At 40.4% G+C, this 11,231-nt stretch overlaps 1 protein-coding gene across 2 annotated transcripts in view; it reads right to left on the minus strand.

Moving 5' to 3' along the window:
- The window catches only part of prrc2c (proline-rich coiled-coil 2C), a 37,833-nt gene that overhangs the window by 23,869 nt on the left and 2,733 nt on the right, over positions 1 to 11,231 (minus strand). The window contains exons 2-10 of one of the 2 annotated variants that reach the window (XM_016461259.1): positions 7,933 to 8,102; positions 7,097 to 7,274; positions 6,825 to 6,937; positions 6,535 to 6,660; positions 6,085 to 6,380; positions 5,869 to 5,948; positions 5,389 to 5,528; positions 2,873 to 2,960; positions 2,600 to 2,783 (exon numbers count right to left, since the gene is read on the minus strand). In XM_016461259.1, coding sequence (XP_016316745.1) covers positions 2,600 to 2,783; positions 2,873 to 2,960; positions 5,389 to 5,528; positions 5,869 to 5,948; positions 6,085 to 6,380; positions 6,535 to 6,660; positions 6,825 to 6,937; positions 7,097 to 7,274; positions 7,933 to 8,047 — 1,320 coding nt within the window. In that variant the 5' untranslated portion in view covers positions 8,048 to 8,102. Of the gene's footprint in view, positions 1 to 199; positions 384 to 472; positions 557 to 2,599; positions 2,784 to 2,872; positions 2,961 to 5,388; positions 5,529 to 5,868; positions 5,949 to 6,084; positions 6,381 to 6,534; positions 6,661 to 6,824; positions 6,938 to 7,096; positions 7,275 to 7,932; positions 8,103 to 11,231 lie in introns of those variants that run through there. The other variant, XM_016461260.1, reaches the window with a different exon arrangement.

Below are 11,231 nucleotides of genomic sequence, written 5' to 3' on the forward strand. Positions count from 1 at the left end.
TCATACCGTCAAAATCTCATACCGGCCCATGCCTAGTCAATACACACCAATTTTTAAAGTTTAAAGCCACCAAATTTAATCTTACTCTCCTGTGTGATTTGTTTGTCAACCAAGATGGCTGATTCGGCGTTATGAATGGTCAGATTGCCTGTCAATCAAGCTCTTTGTGAAGGGTCGATTGTTCTAGTGCACACCATACCTGTTGTTCTTGTGGAGGAACCGTCTTGCTATAATGGACAATATTGCCAGGGGAGGGAGCTCTGGGGTCTCCACTTTCAGGCCATGAGCTCTTGCGGTCACGCCTCTCCTCTTCTCCTTCCTTCCATCCCTCCTGAACACCAGTGTTTCTTGACCGCATGCGATCAACTTTAGTCATCCACTCCCTGTGTTTCAGCAAGAAAGAGTTTTATAGGGCCAATGTTTACTACTCCCAAAAAATGTTATAAAATAAGTCACAAAGATGAGTGCTTACCAGTTATTGCCTTTCTCCTTAGCCGAATGGTTCTCCTCATCATCACTAAAGTTCAGTTTCTCAGTATAGTCAACTTCCATTTGAGCACCTAAATAACAACAAAAATGGTGACTCAATTAACAAATGATTTAAATATAAAATGAAATGTGGAAATAGCTAATAACCCAATTTATTATAAACTTTATAATCGCTTTATCCGATTAATCGTTATCTTCTGATTTGCTTCCATGACCTACTGAATATAAAAGTATTCATAAAATGAATAAGTACTTATTATGAATAAGTACTTAGTGAAAAAATGAACATATTTTACAATGTAAATGGTGCAGAAACCTCAACCAATTGACGATTTCTACTGTTGCACTGTACTAGGGATTGCCACGAGGAAGATCTTTACAGCTTTCGAATATTGAATTCTTGAAAATTATAAATTCATTATTATGCTTAATTATTACTCACAACAACAATAAAACAGTACAATGACAAACTCACTTAAACATAATTTAAGAATTTGTTCCTACGACTTAAGTAAATTTAAATGAGGGAATGAATTAGTATGAGGCCACAATTTAATAAAACAAAAGCTTTCAGTTTATAATTTTAATGTCTATTGTTTAACTAAACAAAATACCTTTTATTTCCATAAAAAAAATAAATAAAAAAAAAAATAAAAAAAAAAGCAGAACAATGGTGGCCAAGTCATTGGCCACATTCACACAGCAGCAGAATACGGTTGTCAGTCCTGTTTTTGATTCCTTAAAACGGTTACGTTCACACACAGTACGGTTATTTATGGGTGTGACAACCGCATTCTGTAGCCGAAATCACACCTGTAAACTTTCAGGATTCACAACCGCATTCTCTGAACACACGCGCTGTGTGAACGGAACAGGACTGGACAACTAGTTGTCTGTCACATCATACAGGGCAAGAGAGTCACTCTGCCACACAAACGCATATCTAACGTGTGTAACGAGTTTTCATGTGTGGTTTCGGTAACTTACAGTGACGGAGAAATGATCTGTGTAATGTGAAAGTTTTAGATCCAGTCAGTTTTCCATCGAAGCTGCTACCATCAGTTTTGTGTTCTGCGCGCGACTCAAATATGCTCCGCTCTCTACCCAAATTTTTTGGGATGATTGATCGGCGGTCTCTAAAAAGGCAGATCTCAAAAAAACGATTTCAAGCTGATGACGAGCCTGCCGTGAGAGGTTTGGCACGACATGCAGTGGCACGTCTCAGTCTCTGTCCGGCATGGGTAAAATAATTATAATGCTGAACGTGAGGTACTCACCTTCATATTTCTTCATTAAATAACTTATAAAGTCATTTGAAAACCTTGTGAGACGTAATTTCACAAACAACGTGAGTGAATCACCGCGCGCGCTCTCTCTTTCTCTCTCAAAATACGCAAATGGCTTCAAATCACCACATCGCGTCTGTCAATAAGAGAGCTGCAGGCTGCACAGTTGAGACAGGAATTGTCACTTGCACAATCGAGGCAGGCTCACATCGTCACTAAAGTTTAGAAATTGCATTTCTTTTTAATTCTTGCCAGTGTTTAACCATTCAGCGCTCGCGCGTGGAGACCGTCACACTCGCAGCGCACACACATAATGCCAGGTTCACATTACTCCGTTTGCAGTGCATACAGTGCATACATTGATATGTATATGAATTATATAACTAAAATTAAATAACTAATTACAGATTTAGGTTAAAGATGTCAGTCTTTATTTTTCATCTTTTTAGGAAACAAATCAAAGAAAAAATAAACACATTCTACTGTTCCTAATATTCTGTATGTTGCTCAAAAACAAAATATATTGTGTTCAGCGGAATTTATTTTTTTTTTTTTACCCAGTCATTTAAAAATAACACATTTTAGAGCTGTAATGACAATACCGTGATATGTTTGCTTAAGATTATCATACCGTCAAAATCTCATACCGGCCCATGCCTAGTCAATACACACCAATTTTTAAAGTTTAAAGCCACCAAATTTAATCTTACTCTCCTGTGTGATTTGTTTGTCAACCAAGATGGCTGATTCGGCGTTATGAATGGTCAGATTGCCTGTCAATCAAGCTCTTTGTGAAGGGTCGATTGTTCTAGTGCACACCATACCTGTTGTTCTTGTGGAGGAACCGTCTTGCTATAATGGACAATATTGCCAGGGGAGGGAGCTCTGGGGTCTCCACTTTCAGGCCATGAGCTCTTGCGGTCACGCCTCTCCTCTTCTCCTTCCTTCCATCCCTCCTGAACACCAGTGTTTCTTGACCGCATGCGATCAACTTTAGTCATCCACTCCCTGTGTTTCAGCAAGAAAGAGTTTTATAGGGCCAATGTTTACTACTCCCAAAAAATGTTATAAAATAAGTCACAAAGATGAGTGCTTACCAGTTATTGCCTTTCTCCTTAGCCGAATGGTTCTCCTCATCATCACTAAAGTTCAGTTTCTCAGTATAGTCAACTTCCATTTGAGCACCTAAATAACAACAAAAATGGTGACTCAATTAACAAATGATTTAAATATAAAATGAAATGTGGAAATAGCTAATAACCCAATTTATTATAAACTTTATAATCGCTTTATCCGATTAATCGTTATCTTCTGATTTGCTTCCATGACCTACTGAATATAAAAGTATTCATAAAATGAATAAGTACTTATTATGAATAAGTACTTAGTGAAAAAATGAACATATTTTACAATGTAAATGGTGCAGAAACCTCAACCAATTGACGATTTCTACTGTTGCACTGTACTAGGGATTGCCACGAGGAAGATCTTTACAGCTTTCGAATATTGAATTCTTGAAAATTATAAATTCATTATTATGCTTAATTATTACTCACAACAACAATAAAACAGTACAATGACAAACTCACTTAAACATAATTTAAGAATTTGTTCCTACGACTTAAGTAAATTTAAATGAGGGAATGAATTAGTATGAGGCCACAATTTAATAAAACAAAAGCTTTCAGTTTATAATTTTAATGTCTATTGTTTAACTAAACAAAATACCTTTTATTTCCATAAAAAAAATAAATAAAAAAAAAAATAAAAAAAAAAGCAGAACAATGGTGGCCAAGTCATTGGCCACATTCACACAGCAGCAGAATACGGTTGTCAGTCCTGTTTTTGATTCCTTAAAACGGTTACGTTCACACACAGTACGGTTATTTATGGGTGTGACAACCGCATTCTGTAGCCGAAATCACACCTGTAAACTTTCAGGATTCACAACCGCATTCTCTGAACACACGCGCTGTGTGAACGGAACAGGACTGGACAACTAGTTGTCTGTCACATCATACAGGGCAAGAGAGTCACTCTGCCACACAAACGCATATCTAACGTGTGTAACGAGTTTTCATGTGTGGTTTCGGTAACTTACAGTGACGGAGAAATGATCTGTGTAATGTGAAAGTTTTAGATCCAGTCAGTTTTCCATCGAAGCTGCTACCATCAGTTTTGTGTTCTGCGCGCGACTCAAATATGCTCCGCTCTCTACCCAAATTTTTTGGGATGATTGATCGGCGGTCTCTAAAAAGGCAGATCTCAAAAAAACGATTTCAAGCTGATGACGAGCCTGCCGTGAGAGGTTTGGCACGACATGCAGTGGCACGTCTCAGTCTCTGTCCGGCATGGGTAAAATAATTATAATGCTGAACGTGAGGTACTCACCTTCATATTTCTTCATTAAATAACTTATAAAGTCATTTGAAAACCTTGTGAGACGTAATTTCACAAAATAAGAGAGCTGCAGGCTGCACAGTTGAGACAGGAATTGTCACTTGCACAATCGAGGCAGGCTCACATCGTCACTAAAGTTTAGAAATTGCATTTCTTTTTAATTCTTGCCAGTGTTTAACCATTCAGCGCTCGCGCGCGCTCCTGGAGACCGTGCGCTCGCGCCCGCTCCTGGAGCTCCTGGAGACCGTGCGCTCGCTCCTGGAGACCGTGCAGGTTCACATTACTCCGTTTGCAGTGCATACATGGTGCGTATTTTTTACGCGCTCATGTTAACGGATTAATAAAGCGTGCACACGGTTGCAGTCAGGCAATGCGTTCCAGGAGCGGTGCGTCTGCAGCAGTGCAGATCGTTTCCGCACCGAGTCCATTTTTGCTGCACTGCAAGCCTGAATTAAAGTAACAGCGCATCGTTTGCAGTAAATATGAACATGGATTGACACTAAAATGTAGTAATTACACCATAAATGCATTCAAAAGAAAAGGCAGTAGAGCTGACTATTCCTGTCAATGGTAAGTTTGTGATAACATAAGATAAGTAGTTTAAATGTTTTTCCACTTCCTTGAGCAACTTAATATATAAATCTAGAAGTAAACGCAAAAGTAAAAAGCATTGAATAATGTGTTGTTTTTATTTATTGTGTTTAAACATGTCTGTGTGTTACTGTACTGTGTAAAAAAAAAGAATTGCAATGCTGAAAAAGCATTTTCAGTGACTATGTTTAAATTTGAAATCAAATTAATGGATAAATGTTGTGTTTGTGGTAAACAGCCACGGATCAGTAGCGGACTCCTGTGTGAAAGCTGCTCGGCCTCAAAAATCCTGATCGGAGCACCCCTAGTTACTGGTAAGGAATACGGGCTTGACTCCCGTTGCACGTTTATACAGACAGTATTCCAAACGCAACTGTAAGCTGCTGCGTGAACGGGACATTTCGAGACTCACACCTGTAAGTAAATGCGGTTGTCAATCCCAAATACTGACAGTGTGAACGTAGCTATTTAAATGGTGTATGGCCGACCACCATGTAATACTGATAACACCAACTACCTTGGGAAGCCTACAATGTACATTCTTTACCACCCAACCCTTCTGTAAACCATGAATCGGGGAAAAAAACAACAACAAAAAAAATCATTCAACTGTCACTCTCACCTGCCCAACCCTCATCAGCATCAGTGTCCAGATTGTCTAGCTCTTTTAGTTCAGTGGCACTAACAATTGATGGCCTGTCTGGATCCTGCAGCCATGACTGAGAGGGAGGCTGGGAGGGTCTTAGACCAGACCGTGGACCCCTAAGTGGAGAAAAGAGAGAAATATGAGGGGGAAAAGCTAGACTTCACAAAGCTCCTAATGTCCTGGAAGTATTCCAAAATACCAGATTGCTTGTCTTAATAAATAAAATGTAACTTTCAACTGCTTCCACTTTAACTTTTAACCCTTCAGACAAATTAAGGCCAATAACTAGTTAGAACTGTAACTTCAACTTTAGAAAGCACCGTGTAGCGTAAATACTTCAGATTCATCTAAATAAATTATTCATGGCAACAAAAGAAAGGACAAAGTAACACTGTCTTTCAACCTTAGCTTCTAGATCTAAAGCCATTTAAGTTCAAACCTTATGGGATCACTTACTTAGACATCTCCTGTTGTCCAGGGTACCTTAAGCTGCCTTGTACAGGAGGAAAGGGCCCTCGAGGGTAAGCATTGAACATCTGAAAAGATAAAGCACACATTAAAATAGTACTGCCAAATACACTTCACAAAATCAGTACCAAACAAAACAATACATAGCAGCATGTCACATTTCAGAAGGTAGATTAAATTATAAACAATGGCTAAATCACTCACATATGGTGGCATCATGCTCCTGAACTGAGCAGCATGGAACTGAGATGACATTCCTCTTGCCGTTGGCTGGCCACCATTAAGTTTATGCTGAGGGGCAGTAGGTGGGAGCCTGTCTCTGGCATCTCTCTTTTCTCTGCCCTCCCCAGCAGAGGGTTTCCCTGCCTCATCGGAGTCCACAGAGGGAGATGGTGTGCCTCGACCCACGCCTGACTCCTCAGAGGGCTTACCATCGGTCTCTGAGGGGCTGGGAGCAACGTTTAAGTTCTTGCCTCCACCTTCCCGCCAGCTACCCACATCTGAGTAGGGAATGGAGATAAAAGGCCAGAGTGAAGGTGATAATTATATTTTAGAACTCTCGTTAAGAAATTGCTGAATATCTTTTTTTCCCTAAACAGTTGCAACCAATATGTTAAACAGCTCATAAGAAAAGATGAAGGATGATGGTCGTACTCTGAGGCCTGAGGCTGGGGCCCGGCCCATAGGGTTCATCTTCCTGATCGCCTGATTTCTCCTCCTCACCCGCCGCCTGCAGACTCGGAAACTCCTGATGGAACTGACTGCTCATCCGAGGAGCTCCTGTAGACACAGTGACACTTAAGCACTTGACTTCAGCAGTTCAAAATTCATGATAATTAAGATAAATCTGTGGCTTAAATTTGTTTAGATAAGGATTTACAGTTCACCGAGTAGCATTTTGAGAGTGAACAACAAAGAAAAGGTTTACAAAGGAAACGGCTTACCGTCCAGCTGCCCAGACTGTTTGCTGTTGGCCCAGGAGCGGCTGCCTCCCAGAGGGACATCAGAGGTCTGGGGCACAGTTGGCTTAGGCTGTGGTGGAGGGGTCTCTTGTTGCCTACAATCATAAAAAAAAAAATTAAAAAAAGTGCCAGTGGAACATAAGAATCTAATGACTGCAAAACATGCAAGACGATGTGAAAGAGTATGTTTGGAACATCTAAAACTGATCTTTCAACAGGAACTACACCTATCATTTAATAGGGTGGAGTTTTACCGTTCGTCTCCTGGTTGATCCTGTCTGGAGGCCCATCCGCTGCCGTCCTTGGGTACGATGCTAACGTTGGGATCGTTGCCTTTGTTCTCAGCTTTTAGGCTGGGCAGGTTAGCTGGGGGGGGCATGCGTCGACTGACCGCAACTTTGCCCAAACTTTGGAGCCCATGTCTGGCAGCAACTAAGTGGAAGAAAAGAAAGAAATTTCAGTTTTTTGACCAAAAGTCATTTACATTTAGTAGATGCTTTTATCCAAAGCGACTTACAAATGATGACAATAGAAGCAATCAAAACCAACAAAAGAGCAATAATATGCAATAAAATGAACATCATTTGTACAGGAATATTGTTAATATGAGCAGTAATCTTACAACAAATGTTCTTGGGCAGTCTCTCTCTATCTTTAAGCTCACAGGAATGCACAGCAGTAACTGAGTGGACAAAGGCTGCTTATTTGATCCAGCGATGCAAAGGACGCTGATCGGGGAGCTCAATGAACGACAGTTAAAAGACTGCAGTGCAACACTTGACACTCTACTCAATGAACCATTCTCATTTTAACAGTTAAGAGAGCAAATCATTAGAAGTTACCCAAGTCATGTGTAAGTCACGAAATGTGACTGTGTAGACTGTCTGTATTAAAAGTTATTGAATTAAGTTTAATGTAAGCATTTTTCTGTTTGCTTCATCGTCTTTATGCAAAAAGCAGTTAGCAATTTTAGGTTTTGAGGTGAAATGTAACCTGAACATGTTCTTGACAGCTTTTGAGAGATTCACCCCACCACAGGGAACTCCATAATTAACAACAGCTTGTTTGTAAGAATGGTCAGTTGACTCACCTGCAGTTTTCTGGGTCTCCAGAGACTTGCCCTTGTACGTGTTGAAGAGGCTAAGGGTTGCATACTTGGTCTTGCCATCCTTTGCCTTGGTGCTCTGCCCTGACTTCTCGGACATTTCGCTGGAAACTCATTGAGTCTGGTCCTGCGGCCTCACCCCTCAGAACCAGCCCCTTCGAAGAGCCCAAGAAATAAAATATTCAGTGAGCAGATGGTAAACCAGATACTTTCTCTAATATTCCACCTGCACCTCTTAAGCATTTTAAGCAGTATTTCCTGTCAGGCTTAAGAGCAGGCTACAACGCAACACCAGGAGCCATTGTTGAGCAACTACAGAGACAAACAGACAAATGTGCATGTGAGCAAGCAACCCTCCCCGAATACAACGTATGCGAATGATAGCCTTTATACTCGTTTCACAAACATTACTAAATTAGATTCAGTGGTTCAAACTGGAAGGTTTATTCAAGGCCATGCACCAAACTTGCAGAGAAATCATTAAATGCACAATCAGGCTTTTATCAGACTTTCCTACTTCCAGGTTAAGGCAGAATCTTATGTGCTGAATTTATTACATATATACACTTCCAAAACATTGACCAGCAAGTTTGACTAGCCATTATATCTGTCTATTACAACTTGCGTGTCTTTGAAGGAGATGGACTGCAAAGGCAGTCAGAACTCTACATCTTTGAATACCAATGGTTCAAATCGATGAAGCACATCATGTTGCCATGCCGATGTCAGTGTAGATGGTGAAGTGACAGTAAGGGGAGGGGGTGCGGCAATCTACCGTGAGCCACATGGGGCTCCATTCATAATTTATGTGGTGTAAGGGCTTATGCCAAGACAGCACAGTAGAAGCAACAGGGTCACCTCATCATGTCCATACACAATTAGATTCACTGCACACTGAGAATTATAACAATAATGTGGTATTGTTCACAACTACATTTATATATTTTTTCCACTCAGTTTCACTTTTTTTATATATAAAATGCTATCCAGAACACTGAAATCTCCAAAAGTCGTTAACAGCCGTTAAACGTAACATCATGCAAACCAGCTCTACACACACACACACACACACAAACTAAAAGTCACATGATAAGACAGAAGGTGTAATGAAAGTGAAAGCAGTCATCTTTTACTTTGGGTTATCGGCATTTACTGACACAAACATTTCATTAAGGAAAAACTGCTGCTTCACTGGTTAAATGCCAGCTTCCTCTCAATCTACACCTCAAAAAATGTAATCTTTTTAGCTGGCTGGTGTATTGTAAAGGGAGGAAAGGTTACAGGTAGTTAAATGCAATCAATGGGACTACGCAAAGGCCAGATCAACAAGAAGCCATATTAGTATCGATTATAAACGAGAATTGTTAACGATAGTTAATGTCTACACAGCTGATAGCTTTACCTGTTGTAGTTTGTTCAAGCGGTGCACGAAATGGACACTGCTTTTCTGCACTTTTACTTCACACGTCTCCGCTCTCTCATGCTGCTCAACTGAGCTGCGTTTATCAGGTGTGCCGTCAGCGCTGCTGTTCAGCAGAGATGAGGACGGTTTGAAAGTCTTTTTTCCACTAAAATGTATGCACATCGTCTCAGTTTATTACGTCAACATAAAAGATGTGATCGCAAAACAATCAGAAAAAAAGCTATTACATGCAACATTTTTAAATTTTTGCAGCCGATACAGAGTACCGATTTCTTTTCATGGTGATCGGCCGATACCAATTCTGATGCTTCATGCTTTATATAGACGGTTTCATCGGGCGCACGTGCCTGGCCCGAAGTTAACTTCCGGTCTGTGTTTGTTTATCAGTCTGGCTATGGCGCCGGCTACAAACGCAGTTAAAGTTAAGGTGATGAGAAGACTGAAGTTGGGCTCAGGTGGTTGTGCTGTGGGATGTGTTTCCCATACATTTATTTATTTGTGGCGCTCGCCACAATATCAAAACTGACCGATTTTCCAAAAGGCTTCGTTGAATAAACATGAGCATGTACTGCACGTTTAAAAATCATTTTGATAAAATAAAAATTTTTGATGTAATTTTCATTTCATCTTGCATGTTATATGCCTGATAAAGCAGCGTTTGTGAGCTCAGCGCTGCTCTGTGTACAGCCGTTAGTGGGGAAACCTGTTTCTCCCGCTTTAAAGCACCTCCTGCTGGCAGAGAATTAATTTGTATTTTCAGTAAGTCCGTCTGATTTACGCAGCAAACATATTTTGCTTCTCCTATATCCACGGGTGGGGTAATAAAAAAATCATTATAATAATAATAATCATTCTGATTATTTGCAGGTGGGTCACGGGCGGATAAAATAAATCATAAATGAAGCAAATATTAACTACATTATTTTCATGAGGCAGATGATTTCGTGTGTGTGTGTTCGTTCGTTCACCTGATCGGGAAGTTGCAGTGACAGAAACGGTGACATTCCAGATAAAGTTTGAAAGGAGTAAAGCCTGTGTTAATGCTATCGAGTAGGCTAATATCAGCTCCGGTGGCCGTGTAGCCGTAACATGCCACAGACGTGTGCAGTGAGGCGCAGATCAGCTCTAACGTCACTGAATCTGCTGTTAAAAATGAACCATCCATTCATCATATCATCATGCAAAACATACACGACAAACAGCTAATTTTTCATTGTTTCTTGAAACGTCATAGCATTTCCACACCGGCGATGACATGACTGCGGCGCCACATCTTTATGTCCCCACGCATCATGTACGTGGTCACGCATTGACGTCATCAAATTGCAATCGGTTCGTGAGATCGGCCAAGTGTAGTGAGTACCGATCGCGTCATAAAATGTGATTATCGGCCAATACCGATCTCCGGCCAATCGATCAGAGCATCCCTAGTTGGAATTATTAGAACCGTTTAAATTATACTATAGTTACCATTGTGAAACAGAGTGGAGCATTTGCTTAGGCTGTGGACTGGTACAATACATTTTATTACTGTTTTGCTCAAAGAATATTTAACACTTTAGCATGCGTCACAAATGCGACCGTTTTAGTCGCAGTCTGGAGCCCTGAGGCATGTGAAATATTTCACTCATGTATTAAACAATAGTTATTATTATTGTTGTGTAAACATTCATTTATTAAGTACTGATGAACTTGATCTGAGAGATTGAGATGGATTTGAGATTTCAATTAAACATCTTTATTCTTTCAACCCCAACCTCCGGCAACCAATCATGCCTCCATCACCTGGCCATTAGGCTTGCCGCGATAGACGGTGCTGACGGTGATACCGGTGTTAAGCCGCAACACCGGTTATGTCACT

The sequence above is a fragment of the Sinocyclocheilus anshuiensis genome, unplaced genomic scaffold (assembly GCF_001515605.1).
Source record: "Sinocyclocheilus anshuiensis isolate Anshui unplaced genomic scaffold, SAMN03320099.WGS_v1.1 scaffold400, whole genome shotgun sequence".
Lineage (NCBI taxonomy): Eukaryota > Metazoa > Chordata > Actinopteri > Cypriniformes > Cyprinidae > Sinocyclocheilus > Sinocyclocheilus anshuiensis.